This window comes from Chelmon rostratus, chromosome 17, assembly GCF_017976325.1.
Source record: "Chelmon rostratus isolate fCheRos1 chromosome 17, fCheRos1.pri, whole genome shotgun sequence".
Classification (NCBI taxonomy): Eukaryota; Metazoa; Chordata; class Actinopteri; order Chaetodontiformes; family Chaetodontidae; genus Chelmon; species Chelmon rostratus.
In genome coordinates this window covers 23,077,374-23,093,481 of record NC_055674.1, presented here as the reverse complement: position 1 = coordinate 23,093,481, position 16,108 = coordinate 23,077,374, and the positions used below count along the sequence as shown (strand labels likewise).

At 41.5% G+C, this 16,108-nt stretch overlaps 1 protein-coding gene across 1 annotated transcript in view; it reads right to left on the bottom strand.

Annotated features, from left to right (window-relative positions):
- LOC121620842 (potassium voltage-gated channel subfamily C member 1-like) overlaps positions 1-16,108 on the bottom strand; it is a 60,747-nt gene that overhangs the window by 8,213 nt on the left and 36,426 nt on the right. Inside the window, exon 4 of the mRNA XM_041957072.1 lies at positions 15,414-15,626. Within this exon, the coding sequence (XP_041813006.1) occupies positions 15,414-15,626 (213 nt within the window). The remainder of the gene's footprint in view (positions 1-15,413; positions 15,627-16,108) is intronic.

Genomic DNA, 16,108 nt, shown 5'->3' with positions numbered 1-16,108 from the left:
AACTTTTGAGAAATGAAAAATCCCTTCCTCCACATGTAAGAAAGCACCTGACACCCTAACATAATGAACGTAAAGAACACACATTGCTATTGTCAGTACTCCCAGATGTCATGCTAGCTCGTTAGCATATGGAAGTTTTGGCTGCACTTTCTCTGCCATTCTTGTGAGAGTAGCTTGCTATAGCAATATATCAATAGCAATCATAGCAACATATCTGCCGCGCCTTGTGGATCATTCCTGTCATGCACGATGAGTTCATGTAAATAGACATCCAATCATGGATTCTGTTCAGAGTTGGGTGTTAACCATCTTCACTTTGAGGACAGGACCTCAGAAGTGGTTTGTGCAGTCACCGGGACTAAGCTAACTGTTGATGATCACAAAAGGTGTCCAAACTGCAGGCTGGCTGCTTCTTGTTTGTATGGAAGAGAGGACATGTGGGTGTTGAGGCTTTGTGTAATAATAATCTTTCAAGTGACTTGCACACCACATGTCTTGATCAACAGACACCGCAGGTTTTGTGAAACTGGAACACATTTCTTATGCCATCAGTTAGCTGTATCTGCCTAATTACACATATGCAAATCTATGATTACACAGTTTTGACATTAAACTTAAGTTAGAATAAAAATGTCTAATAGGCTTACATATCTTTAGGGGTATAGAGAAATGTAGTCTACTTTGGGTTAGCCATTGTTCTATTTTATTCACAGAAATGCTAGAGCTCATGGACATGTCAGCAGTTTAATGTTTAGCCTCATTCCTTTGAAATATAAACTGCTTACAAAAAAGAGGGTGTCCAGCTGACTGCTTGAGTTCAGATTTACTACTGAATACGTCACTTCAGCTCGGAGGTCAAAGGTTGTAATAACTGTGCGGGGCACAGTTATTACAAGTTGGCAGGTTTTTTTTCACACAGGCTAACATCTAGCTAAGATGCTTTCAGTGTTAATGCACATGTAAAAGGACAAGACGAAAGGAACTTGTACTCCAACCACGTACATCAGTGCTTCTCTCCATTTTCTCAAGCATTGGTGCGCTGTCACCAAAAACGACCACCACATCCTGCATTGATGAGGAATGATCCTGCTATGTGTTAATGCCAGCTGTACACAGGGTCTAATTTGTCAGTTGGTCCAGTAGTAATTGTTTCGTTGCTGCTCAACACAAAAACAGTAATAGTACTAAACTTTAGTACTATTGTAGTACTTTATACAGTACCCTGAGGGTGGACACATATTCAGAAGCTTCCCTGGATTCTAGACTTCAGCTTTTACTATTTTAAAGGCAGACACATCATCATTGGTTGAGTTAAAATGCCCCTTAATTTAAAGAATAAGCAATGCAGAAGAGCAGTTCAATAAAGTCGGGGGACGTTCTCCTCAACAGATTACTGACAAGTATTATGATCAGCATGTGTAACTGAAAGACCAATGGAGTGGCCCTTTAATTATCGATGGATAGAGTAAAAGTAAATAAATTATGAAAACCAGTTGGAAAAGGCAAGAAAAGAAGAAGACATACCTTATTGATACTCAAGATATAATGCCACTTAGCTAGGGTTAGTAATTTGTTCCGAGGGTAAACTAAGCCTAAACAAGACTAAAGTAGCTGCATTAAGTCACCCAGTGAGATTATTTCTGACCCCAGAACAGCTCTTTGTTTTCAAAAGTCTAACTTTGATTTCTGAGTTATTCTCTTCAAAGCCAAAGCGAGAAGCTAAGCGAGTGCTCACACTGTAGCGGCAGATGTAGCTAGTTAGCTGTGCTGTGATGGTGACTTGTACATACCTCCACTCAGTCAGACTTTAGTAACACAACGCAGGGGGAGAGACTGAGGAGGATAGCCTGAGGATGGGATGGATACACCAGTGTTAGAATGCCATGCGGAGACATGAAGGAGGAGGGAAAGGAAAGGGGAAGGAGGGAGGAGCACGGGATGATGGGAAAAGGCAAAGGAGAAGGAAACGAGGGAGTGGAAGCACAGGCGAGAGTGGATGGGATGGAGCGAGTGTCTCTGCACTGGAGGGAAATCACTGAACAGCCCTCAAAAATAATTGCTAAATAAACATTACCCACCAAAGAGTTTCATTTGTGAAAGGACATTTTATCTAAAATAACAAAATATAATGTAACACTATACTGAGTTCATTCAGTACTATATATATAGAGAGAGTCAAACAATAACCAAAACTTTTCAACAAGTTCAAATTAAGCAATCCCGGCACAGGTTCCACCAATGCAGTATGTTGTGATGAAACTATGTTGGCCCTACTCACTGGATTAGCCTTGCTTTATATTCCAAGTCTACGCAGGGTGAGTATTATCAAATGTAAAGGACCTGTCAGCCCCACTATCTCATTTATACATATATATATATATATACATCAGTAAATACACATCTAATACCTTTATGTGACAAATTGAACTTTTATGTGTTAAAATGTGAACTGTCAACAAATCCCATAAAAAGACCAAAACCAACAAGCCTGTCTTTCACTACTCTCTGTCAGTGACGCTCTGATCCAAGCTCCTTTGTTCCTGCTGAAGATATAAATCTTTAAAAAATGTCTTGAAAATATATAATTTTAATTTCAGCTTGGTGTGACTGTGGGGAGGACAGTGTCAGTGGGTCAATCAGTGTAAGACTGTGGTCCAGACTGAAAAATCTCAACAAATTGAGTGGACTGCTGTGAAATTTGGTACAGATATTCATGTTCAGAGAATGAACCCTGCTGACTTTGGTTATTTTTCATTATGTTTCCATCCAGTGGAACAGTGTGGCTCTTTGATGTGTTTTCTATCATTTTTGGACAACAATGAAGCTCTGTGGCACAGAGGAAGAAGAATAAAAACATACTTTACAGTGAGTTACACTGTTGGTTTGGTCTTTTAATGGGAAAAATATAAAATATCACCACACTTGCCTTTTATATTAAATATGTATTTAGGCTATCTGTGGACCTACAGATAGAAACCACAAGTCTCTATGATGTTTATCAATGATCTGTGATAGTTGTAATGGATCAATGACATTCCTGTGGGGAAAGGGAGAATAGAGGGACAGGTGAAAATGGAAAGTAATGAAAGGGTGATAGTAGACAGAGCAGAGGAAGGAGGTCAAGGAAGGAGTTGGGAAAGGGGAGACACAAGGAAGAAAGGGGAATGGGAAGGCTTGGGGGTGAGGAAGTGTACACAGAAGTGAACAACCAGGGCAAATACTATTCCAACAACAATCTGCATGCAGAAAACATATCGACATGTGTTTCTGTCACAGCAAAATGCTCGTTATTTTCACCTATTTGGGGATAATTACAAATCGTTTTTATGTATTTAACAGAATATGGTCACACACATACATGCAACTCAAATTTCATTTTATCACTTGAAACCACATGTGGATTTGAGATTGTTAAGAAATAATATTTGCATCAAATACAGACATGTGAAAATGCAACATGACATTACATTACCAACACACTGGACAGTTGGTTCAACAGTACACACATACATCCATATAACATGCATGTATGTGACACGTGACACAGCTCATTCAAAAGTGAGGATAAGGAGGGGAAGAGGAAAGACATACACACACAGGAGAAAGACAGTGGAAAGAACCTCATTGCACAGATGAATACATTAACCATGAAAAACAGAGAGAGAGAGATGCACATGCAGTACAACCTGAACAGATAATACCATGGTTATATACATCTAATCGACTAATGAAGGTGCTGTTTAGCCAAACACACGAGTCCGGGGGCTACATTTCATGGAATGGAAAACATGGCAAGCTTGTGATATTACTCAGATGTAGGGGGGAAGGACAGAAAATGAAAGAGAGTATAAGAGTACAAGTAAAGGTATAAGTATAAACTACTACAGTAGTAAGGGAGATATTTCCAAGGCCAGTTTGTATTGTGTATCACTAACTGGCTACATGACTTTGTGGGGTTAAAGGTAAGCTTGAAAAACAGCCCCATTCATGACTAGCACATTAGGGGACGTTTAAGCTCGACTCCACGTTACTCGAGGTCGTGTTACTTCTACCAATTCAAGCCGTTTTTCTTGTGGCATTAAAGTAAAAACACACCCTTAGAAAATACGAAGTATATAAGTTAAGTATCCAAAGAGTGCTCTGGTAGAATTAAATAACCGGAAACTGCGTATTTATGTTATGTGCAAAAATGTAAAGCTTGACAGGCGTCGCAACAGTAACAGATGAGGGACGGGGCTTAGAGAAGTGTCAGGTATGTTCATCCTGGATGATTCTGCACCTCACATTTTCTGTACGGTGTCAATGCAGGGAGTAGTGTGTCCTGCATGGAGTGAGGGTAAAGGTGTGGAGGTCCGATAAAGGAAGAGTGTGCCTGACTTTCATGTTTGAGACAAGGATTCCAGAGTTTGTCTGGTCACAAGCCTATAATTAACCATACCTTAACCGCAGTTTGTCATAACTATCTTTCTGTAACTTTAACAATACTATAGTTAGCATGGCCAGATATTGTAGAAAGAAAGAAGTTAAAATCGTGTTACTGCACATAATCAGCTGAATTGTCCAATACCAACATTCTTACCTGCTGATAGGTAGAAAAATCTCTGCAAATACATAAAACACAAGCAAATGAAGAGTCCTGCCTTCGCTGCACACAGAAACACACCACAGATAAATGACGAATGGAAAACACAAGCAAATGCAGAAACTGTGAGAGCTGCATTTCCACAGGAGTCTAAATGTTGAACAAGAAGGGTTTGAGTCTCTAACAAATAACAAATCCACATCACTGCCGAGCGGTCACGTCTCACTGCCAGAGCATGTTCACCAGTTTTCAGTGATTGCCCAAAACCTCTGTTGTGTTTTCTAAAACTCGCTGTGTTTCTATATTTGCTTGTGTTTTCTTAATTGCTTTCTGTATGCAGTGGATGTGCTGTGAAGGGATGAATGTGCCTCTCTGTTTTCTTGTGTTTTTTAAATTTGTGTTAGTCTATTTGTGCGTTTTCTTAAATTGAAGAATATCTCAGCTACAATATAATATTATGATGTTTTACATGTTTGCTGATTTACTGCTGAATTGAGGATTTGTTTGGAACATCCTTTGTTACTATATTATATGTTATATATATGTCTATATGTTTCTGTCAGATGGGTTCAAGGTAAGAATGTATACAATACTCCGGCATACTGATGAGAAGTAAAGGCAGGGCTATATACCAAAGAAAGAGCTACGTCTTACATAGTCTTTGAGTAAAAGTAAACCCTGAGCCATCACTGTAAATAACCTTTACTGAGCTGTATAGTCACTCTAAATCTCTGGTTACCCTTCATAAAGGTACAATGTTGCTCACATGGCAATTTCCGCTGTATAAACATAATCCACACAATCGAAAAGTTTACACTTTCCTTGGTCAACACAATGCCCCTCCTGACACTGTTGTGGCTCAACTGTTGTAGTAGCACTCAGGAAATAAAATAATGTGAGTGCAATCCAATAGGCCTCAGGGGATTCTGACCAACAAAATGATTAAATAGTAGCTTAAAGGCCATCGATCAGTGGCTGGAGAAGGGGAACGTGGAAGAAAAAACAGACTGTGTGTGAACGAGAGATAAACAGAATGGAAGCTGGTGAGAGGAGAGTTTAAGGTATAAGGTACAGGTATGAACTGTGTGTTGGTGGTAGAACACAAGGGAGAGGAAGTGAACGAGAGAGAGGGAGAGCTCGCCACTCTGCTATGGCGCAGCATATCTCCTTACATCAATGAGCCTCTGAGTAAGACTCAACAGTGAGTTCAGGCCAATGGAATCTGTCTGTCAATGAAGAGAATCAATACTATTTCTTCTAAGAAGGGGGGGGGGACAGGGAGAAAAAGACAGAGAGAAAAAAAACAAGGGGACACAGGATGCAGTCAGAGAGAGCATGAAATACAAAGCAAGGGAGTGATTAATGCAACATTTCATTCCTTTATTCGACCTCCACCCACGCACTGATTAGGTTTCCCAATGAAAGGGGAGATAGACGTGTACAGTATCATAATGCAGAGCGTGTCTGCTGCCTTTGAAAGTCCTGCAGTCAGGAGGGGGGTGTAATGTGCAGCCTTGGCCTTTGGAGGCACTAGCGGCACTGCACCAATGATCACTCCAGAGCAGTACCTCTCTGCAGGTTTTTTTCTTTCCTGAAGGAGAGCAAGCAGTGTTCTCCTCTTTGCATTTGAGCAGGCAGGGCGCTCTCCCCGACCATTAATCTTGTTTTGTACTGAGACAGCAAGAAACCTTAACAAGTTGCAGAGTCACAGAAAGACAGAGTTGTAGTGGGATTCTTTTTGGAGCAGCAGGACAGTAATGTCGACTGCAGGCCAACAACAGGGTTTATACCTGTGCTGAATGGTCTCAGTCAGAGGCCGACCCTGCTGCCAGACAAGACTGCTGATGATGGGTGACTCTGCAAACACCCAGATAACATTTACTGAATTCACAACCAATGGCAATGCTTGTAAATTTCTGGATGTCTAAATAAAAAAAGTGGTTCAAAGTGGTATATGGTTAGCTTTAGGCGACTTAACGTCTCAGCTAAGGTTAGGGAAAGATTGTGGTTATGGTTAGTAAATAGACAGGTCAATGATGGGGTGCAAACTCCTAGTCCTCTACATGTAAACCATGAGGTGTCACATTTGCTTGCACACATAAATAGTGGTGGATGTTGTTATGTGACGAATGAAAGACAAATGCTTGAGAGACACGTTCAGAGCCTGCCTTTCACACCTCCACACACCTGGCCACAGGTCGCCACGTTTGTCAGCTTGTACTTTCAGTTTCTTTAACCCAAACAGGTTCTATGAGTAAAGGTCTAGAAATTCTCACTAATATGCCCATCTTACCTAAGAGAATAAAAAAAACATGTCTGGATCTCTGTGTGTTAAATGGGATAGTGGACCATCATCAATCCAATCATCCATGGTTAATCACCAGCGTTACCATGCCACTCCAGTAATGGCTACGGCATTGATGTCTATACTCATGGTAAACAGTTTCTGAGTGGGCAGAGTTGTGTTTCTATGGATACAACTGTAATCAGCTTGTAGTCTGGTGTGTATTTTCACAGTTTCACAGCTATGTGCTTCCTTTTGACCACGAGACTAAACAATCGGTAAACAGTGGACATAAGTCAGGTGTCTTTGTTTGTTGAAGGTTGTCATCAGATTGCAGTTTTTCTGCTATCCAGCCCTAGAACAGACGACAGCCTGTTCCCATTGTGAATGCTAATCTTAGAGAATCTGTGCAGGGGGAAACTGGCCTCATTAGAAATATGATAACAACAACCTTTGTGGCCATGACGTTGCCACCAGAGCCAGGTGTTCAGATGCCGTTACCTACAAACAGTCAATGTGAGTCTCTTTTAATCAAGACCATCTTTTCCTACTAAGCAGCTTAAGTTGCTTAAACCTAACCAAACCATTGTGGGCACTGGACCTGAAAATGCTGGTCCTTTGGAACATGATGTTTTGCTGTTTCTGTTGGAGGACTTGTGGGTGCAGGACGACAACTAGAATCCTGTTGGAGTCTGTAAATAAGTAGTTGTTAGTATAAAAGTTACTTTATTTACATGATGGTTTATTTATCTTCACCCTTCCCAATTAAAAAGCAAAGACAGCTTGCCTCTAAATGAAGACATGAATATGAGTGTGTGCCAGGACTGCTGGTTTGCTGTTCAGTAGGTACTTTATTGCCTACAGTTTAGGCTCGGCTTAGATTATGTCCTTGTACGCTGTGCATTGGCATCATTTACCTCACCAAAGGTTTCTTTTGTCTCACCATTCGCTTCCATTGGCTTGACTGGATGGTTAGTGAAATGCAGCCCACCGTATCGATATGAATCAATACTGCAATCAAACACCAAGCCTTGACCCAAAATGCTTTGCTGCACCAAGTCCCAGAATTCCCCTGTCCACTGTTTCCGTAGCAACAGCGGGTAGATAAGTAGAGAGTGAGAGTGAGAAGAAAGAGAGAGAGAGAGTGTGAGAGAGTAAGTGGAGGGATGGTGGGAAATGATCTAAGGATGGGAAAGTAAGTCAGAGTGATTAGGACTGATAAAATAAACATGACATGCAAACACAAAAGACGAAAAATAATCATTTCAATGAGGTGAAAAACTATTTAAAACACATCAGCACATTTCCAACAAAACCACAGATAGACAGATAGATAGATAGATAGATAGATAGATAGATAGATAGATAGATAGATAGATAGATAGAACCTCGAATCCAAAAAAACGTGTAGAGTGAGAAAGGTCCTCTCAATTTTTTGACCTCCTGTGACTTGTGCCCTTAAGCCTAGATCACCAAAGGTCAAAGCATTGCATTTCACAACATAAAACCATGACCAAGCTACGAATCACAGGGATCCCTCTGGCAGGGGCGAAGCAAAGGTGGATCTTGAAGAGTTTTGCATTTATAGGGACTTTTGTTAGAGTGCTATCGTTTTAAAATCGTATTTCAGGTTTCCTGAATCCGAAGTAGTAGCTTGCGCCCCTGCCCTATCGCTCATACAAAGAAAAAGGAGCCAGGGAAAAAGCAGAAGAAGACGAGGAGCAAAAACATCGCACAGACGGGAAGAGGAGCGCTACAATGCAGTGCTGCCCTTTTCAGAATGCCTCCGAAATGCTCGAGTCTTTCGTTCTTCCCACCCATCGCAGCCACAGATCTGATAGTGTTGGATTACAGTGACAGCAGTGACATTAAGATCTGTAATTAGCCCTATCCAAGTACAGCACAATCTGTTATAATGTCAGCGAGAGGGAGGAAGGAAGGAAAGAGGAGTGTCGTAGAGGGATTGGAAGAGAGCCCCAGTGGCACTTTTAAAGCAGAAGCCTGGCAACCATTTTGAAATGTGTGTGACTGTGAATTCTTGAGGTGTGCTTGGTTGGTCTTGCCAAGAAACTTGACCAGTCCCAAATGTGAGAAGAGTTACTAAGCAAACATTTTCCCAGACGCGGGCAGCTGCGACTTTTTCTGGTTGATTTGAAGCTTTTAAAGAGCAAGCTAAGAGGCCATCACAGCACAGCAAACAGTGCCACCACTACGCTAGTCACCACAGCCCTTCGAAGTTGGTAATACTTACCTGGATGTGTGTGTGTGTGTGTTTTTGGGGTTACTTTGTCTGTCTGTCTTTCTTCCTGCCTGTCTATCTGCTGGTCTGTCAAAGCACCTGCTACATCTGCTACAGCTTGTGTGCTTTTGGAAAAGAAGACCATTGGGTGTCTTGCTGGTTAGACCTTCGAAGCACTACAGCAGTCAGTGTTCCAGCCCAGCCTGACAGAGGGTCAGACACAGCTCAGCTGCAGAACACACTGTTTTCATTTGCCAACTTTTAAAAACCTTTTTGCAAATCAGGTGTACAAAATTGTTCCCTGAAGGGTCCGATCGGTTGAATGCCATGATGTAATGGTTGGAGCCGAGTCCGTCGTGAAAAGAAAACAGTGCTCTCTGTGGGCTGCGCTGCGAAAACTGACCTGAGCTCAGTTCCAGAGGACACGACAGAGGAAACCACCCAACCAACCAGTCAGCGACCAGCTCTCACTGGCCTGGCGGGGCAACGAGCCAACCAGTGCGCAGCAGTCACCTTCACTCTGGCACCCATCCCGAAACAAACATGTTTGATTGAATCCCCATTTTTATTCTGTTTTTTTTATAGTTTTGCCATATTTTTGTGGAAAAAGTCACACAGTGTTTTGGTGCAAAATATTTCTCGTTTTGTTTTTGACTCCCAATAGTAAAATATTAGATTGATCTCAATAGGACAACACGTCCTAACTGCACTGGAGAATCTGCAATCCAAAGCAGTTGTATCAAGTTTTGTCCACGTTTAAAGGAAAGTGTGGAAAGAGCAGGCACCATCTCCACAAAAGCAGGAGGAGTAAGGAGTAAGACCTCCCTGGCCCACGTGGAACCAGGCTGACTTTGGAGCTAAAGTTCTTTGAGGGGGAAAACGTGATGGTGAGCGTTCGGTTTGTGACGCCCCCCTATCTGTAAGTACCAGAGTGAGAAGAGACCGGGTGAGAGGAGGAGAAGGAGGAGGAAGAGGAGGAGCAGGAGGAGGGGAAGACAGCTACGCACGAAATACAGACACACACAGAAAAAGGACAAACATACAGACAGAAACAAAGAAAAAATAGAGAAACAGACAAACAGACAGACAGATGGATAGGTGTAACACAGACCGACAAGAGCCAACGTACAAATGCATGACCTGACACAACCTGGGGAAGGAGACAGTAACACAACAACAACAAAATAACAACAACAGCACGCATCAGACATGGACCCGCACTGTGAACGTTAAGCTTTCAACCCAGGCTGACCCCATGACCTGTTCTCCCTACAACACACTGCAGGTGTAAAGAGGGAAGGCATATCGCTCTCACACAAACAAATGGGCTGAACAGCACACAGAGGCATGCATTCAGTCACACAGTCATGCTCACAGACTCACACAGTGTGTTAATGTTGGTTAAATGGTCTTCTTGCAGGGATTTGGCTACATTATCCATAACATCAGCTAACACTGTTTTTGTCTTAGAAATATACAATTAAACTCACTTATTGCACAAAAAAAAACCAAACTACCAAAAATGAACTTCAACAATCACAGATGAAATGTGATGTGTAACTATGGCATTACATTTGTGTCGCAATTCTGAGCATGAGATGGGACATGAGCACAGAAATAATTTCAGAATTGACATTAAGAGAGAGAATTCATCACACAACAAATTGATAAATTTCGTAAAAAAAAAAAAAAAAAAAAAATTTTTGCTAATAAATGCATTGCCATTTTTACTATTAGCCAACTGTAGGATTAAAGTAGTCGGATTAGGGATTATTATCATAATCAGGAACTAAGGCCTGGTCACACCAGAAAGTGGTCCAGCAGAATATCCGTGCAAAATATTTGGTTCTTGAAGCTTGCTGACTACTCGCAGGGCTATTAAGTCTTCCTATTTTATACAGGTCAAAAAAAGGTCACAAATGTCATGACAGCGCACTATTGGTTCACAGCACAAATTTGCTAGTCTATGTTCATCAAAGCTGAACTCAACATGACAAATTCATGCACATTTTTAGTGAATCCACATATTTTTGCAGTGCCAATGGAATGAATTGATTTGCTGCTGCTCTAAATGCTAATGTGACCTGGCCTCTGGGGAAGCACTGGAATAACTGGGTGACTGGATGGCACAGGCACATCCAGTTTTATGAATCTTTATCAATGATAATTACATGAAATAATGTTAAAAAGTGGCAATAATTTATAAGTTCTGTGCTTGTGTAATTTTCAGACTTTCTCAAAATGGCCCATGATGTGCGCAAAATTGAGGCACAAATACATCCGTCTGTATAGGCATGTCATTTGTATTATTTGTGCCAAGGGAGGGACTGTAGGGAATATTACAGCAAATGCTGGGGATTTTACCTGCCGTGCAGGTATTGCAGTGGCAATGAGCTAACTAGCTAGCTTGATCATAAAAATGTTAACAATAAGCAGTGAAAATCTAGCTGTCAGACAGTAGACAGTAGACTCTTTCATTGTGTACGTTATGTAAATTGTTCTAATATTTCCTTCAGCGAACAGAGAATGAATTCCTTTATTTTAAGTGAATGCTTGGGTCAAGTGTTTTGTAGTGTATGGACAAAACATACACACACACGTACACACACACACACACACACACACACACACACACCATGCATATGCCCCCCACCCTACACACCACTATTATTCATTATATGAATATAACCACACTTAAAAGCTTTACAATAACAAACAACCTGCATGCACCTCTATACATTCAAACTGTGTGTGTCAATGTTGTAATGATAAAAAGTCTGTCACTTGGTGTGCGTGCGTGCGTGTGTGTGTGTGTGTATGTATGTGTGTGTGTGTGTGTTGCGAGGCTTTCTGTTGTCTGACCTGACCTTGATGTTGTTTCTGGGTTTGGAACTCTTCCTTCTCAACTTTTTCACCACTTCATTGTGTTTTTGGCATCTCTCTAATGTTCTCTAATCTATTCCCTCCAGATTAGAATGCATGCTCAAATATATGATTTAATCTGCTCCATCCCACTAGTCAAATTCAATTTTTCTTGACTTGTCTTTTTTTTTCTATTTTGCTGTAGTCTGATAAATGCACATTAGCATATGGGACTGAATCAAATTGATTCAACACATAGAGATATAATCCAACAATGTAATCTAGTTTAGTCCTGTAAAGGCTGATAAATATTAAGACTAACCTAATTTGATCTATTCTACTGTAATATAATTTTAATTATTTAATCTAATGCAGTCTAGCCCAGTGTAATATAATACAATATAATCTCATCAAATCTAATCTAGTTTTATCTACTCTATTGTACTCTGATCTAATTGAATCTAACCTGATCTATTCTAATCTAATGTAGCGTACCTTTATTTAACTGCAGTCTAGTCTAAGTAAATTTTATCTAATCTCGACTAGTGTAGTCTATTCTAATCTTTCTCCAGTGTATACTAATCAAACCTGAACTCCTGTAATCTAACCCAGTCAAATGAAATGTAATCTAATCTAGATTAGTCTAAATCTGGTCAAATGTAATATAGTCTAGTCTAGTTTAATTTAACCTATTTTAGTACAGACTAAATTTCATCAAATATAATCTCATCTACTGAAGTCAGATCTAATCTGATATTAATCTGATCTGGTCTAGTCGATCTTAATCATTTTTTATCTATTGTAGCCAAGTCTAATGTGATCCTGTCTATAATCTGTATTCTAATCAAGCCTATTCCAGTCTCACGAAGTTGAATCCAGTCAAATCTAACTTCGGTTCACACAGACAGTTTGTCAGTTTAGTTAAGCCTCCCAGTGAGCTGAGGTTGTATTACTGACAGCAGAAATGTTTCTCACTGCTTCGTGCACCGTGTGGAAGTTTTACCTCTGTGTTTCTATGGTTTGATCCAGGAGGAGGTGGAGTTAACACTGAGCTCCTGCTGTAGCAGAGGCCCCTCCGGCTTGAACCACTCCTCTCCCAGGGAGGATGTCATACTGCTGGACTCTGAGCTGTCTGCGGGCGGGTGTGCATTTTGGAGTGTGTTTTTTTTGTGTGTGTGTGTGTGTGTGTGTGTGAGTTGGGGGAAATAGCACATGGAGAGTGTATAGAGGAGTGTATGGGGTGTTAAAGGTGAAAGGTTAGGGGTTGTATTTTGAAACAGAATTCATTATTATCGTGTTAGCAGGTCAAGGTGGCGGTAGGCAAGATGACAGTAGGAAAATGGAGAGGAAAATGAATGGAAGATGCAGGGAAAATGTTACAGAGGACATACAACAAGCAGGGAAATGAGAATGAAAGAGGAGAATAGGATCAAGGAAAAATGGAAAGTCAGTGGAGGAGGTGGGCGAAAAGCAAACAGAAACGAGAAAGAATAGAGTGTGGGGAGGAGAGAGAGAAAGAAAGGATGAAGAGTTAATGAATTACAGCGTGGAAAAGTGAGAAAAATAAATCACACAGTGAGACAGACAGAGCAGAACAATGAAGAAGCCTGATGTGATGGCTGAGAACAGAACAGCACTCATCTGATCTGCCTGTTCAGCCAGATCAGATTCAAAACACTGCACATTTACACATGAAGAGTTTCATTTCAAAACAAGGCACCCACAGACAGACTTATACATTTGTCACGTTAAAATGCTGCAATATAGTTCCAATAAGAGCAAGTACGTAAGTACTTAAAAGAATGAGGTTGGAAATATTTTCTATTTTATTACTGTCAACAAATCCCAGAAAGACAAAAAGCCAACACTGAATGCATCCAGCTAACAGCCTGATACTGTATATCCTCTTCCACTGTGCCACAGAGCTTCATTCATGTCCATAAATGATGAAAGGACACATCAGTGAGCCACACAGTGGAGCTGGAAATGCTGTTTTGAGGGTATTTGGTTATAAACCAAAGTATTGGACAAATGAAAATGTTGACCTGATGATGGCGCCAAGATGGCTATCTGACTGCCATTGCCATCTATAGAGCAATCCATAAATACATTGAGGTGCTGTAACAGCATCAGCAGAAGAAGAAGACCGTGTGGGAGAATGTGTGGGTATTTTTCATCTGCGTTTTTTTTTTTCGTTGTTGTTGTTTGTTGACCCATCCATCCATCCCGACCTTTTCCCTACAAGGTGCTATGAATATCATCGTGTCACACTCACAACAGACAAAAGTCATAACTCACATCTCTACGCATATGTAATGTAAGACAACAGACACTAGTCTTCTCGTGTCTTTATGTGGGATTTGTTGATAATAAAAAAAATAGAATTACAACAGTGTTATCTGTATCCTAACACCTCTCTGTATCAAAACTTACGGGTGACACTATAATCCCAATAAAGCACTGTTTTGAAATGAAACTGTATGTACAAAGTTTAACACAATGAACTGTATCAGCTGGGATGCACACAGAATACAGCACATACAGAGGACCAGTGCTATCCTGCATGTAGTGTTGCTGAGTGACTGCTGACCCACCTCACTGAGGATTCATCTGCAGAATGTGAATACTGCATTATTTGACCACGATGCACAAAAAAAAAGCTGTCATGAATACTTCTGTGGTACAGCAGATGAAATCAAGTCACTTCAACATCAGCACAGATGGCAGTGCTGCAGCAGCCTCTGCAGTACCTCTGCAGTACAGATGCAGGAGAAATGCATGAAGGGGATTTCTTCTATTACAGCTGCAGCTCGGCGGTGTAAATCAGAAGTATCGTTGGATTAAATATCAATGGCATCCATTGGACATTGATATGTTATTTGTACCACAAGACGAAGCCGTTCATGCTGAGCGGTCTGAAGGGAGAGCCTCCCTTCAGATGCTGAGGTGTCACTCAAAATGACAGAGGGGAGTGAGGCGGAAATGTAGTATGTTGTGTGTTTATGGGCTTTGCCGAGTCTTAGTTTTAGCCTCGCTTTTATTTTGAAATACACTTGCTACATATTCTTTATGTGGTGTGTGTGCTTTTGCGTCTACTTTCTGCACGTGTGTCTGTGTGTTTAACACATTCTATAGGTGTATGAGGGTGGACACAATACCATGAACACCTGTAGAATGCATTTTTATATTGTAAGGTGTTTTATCATTTTGTCCACCTCCTGCATGTGTGTGTGTGTGTAGTTGGATATGTGTGTGCTTGGAACATATAGATCTGACTATTACATGTGTGTGTTGATATTTGTGCACACCACACACACTGTCGGCACATATCAATCAGGACCATGCATCGAGCGACAGACCACTGCTGTCGCTCAAGTACCGCCCTACCCCCGCTCTTCCTCCTCCTACCCCCTCCATCCTCCGCCTTCCGCCCTCCACCCTCCTACCTTTCCGAACGTTCCCATCCGTTGTGCGCTGGAACTCCCCGGCGCTCAGCAGGAAGCAGGCCCTGTCATGTGGGTAGCGCTCGCGGCTGGTGGTGGAGCCGAGGCCCCCGGTGGCTGGGCTTCGCTCGTCCCCAAGGACCTGATCGATGGTGGGGCAGTCCTCGTTGGCCAGGGCTGCTGCATTGGCTGCCGCATCGCCATTCTGCTTGGAATCTGAGAAGGGGGGGGGGCAGAGAGATGTGGAGGGGGGGAGTGGCAGTGGAGGTAAAGAAAAAAAGAGGGTTCAAAATGACAGGAAGATTATCAAGGACGGGGAGAAACAGGAGGAGAAAAGAATAGAGGAAAGGAGTCATGGAAAGGAAAGGAGATGGGAGGAGAGGAGAGGAGAGGAGAGGAGAGGAGAGGAGAGGAGAGGAGAGGAGAGGAGAGGAGAGAAAAGAAGGAAAAAAGGAAAAGAAGATTAATGGTTGTGAGAAAGTAGGTGGAGCATGGGGGGAAGAAGCCATTGAGAGAAACAGGAACGGCAAGAGCACAAAAGTAATAAAAATGGAAAAAGGAGATAAGACCGGAGGTGGTGAAGAACGGCTCAGAGGAAGACAAGGAGAAGGGATTTGAGTTGAGAAACAGAAGACGCAAAAAAAAGATGAAAGAGAAGTGGCCAGAAAAAAACAATTAGAAGGTAAAAATAAAATTAA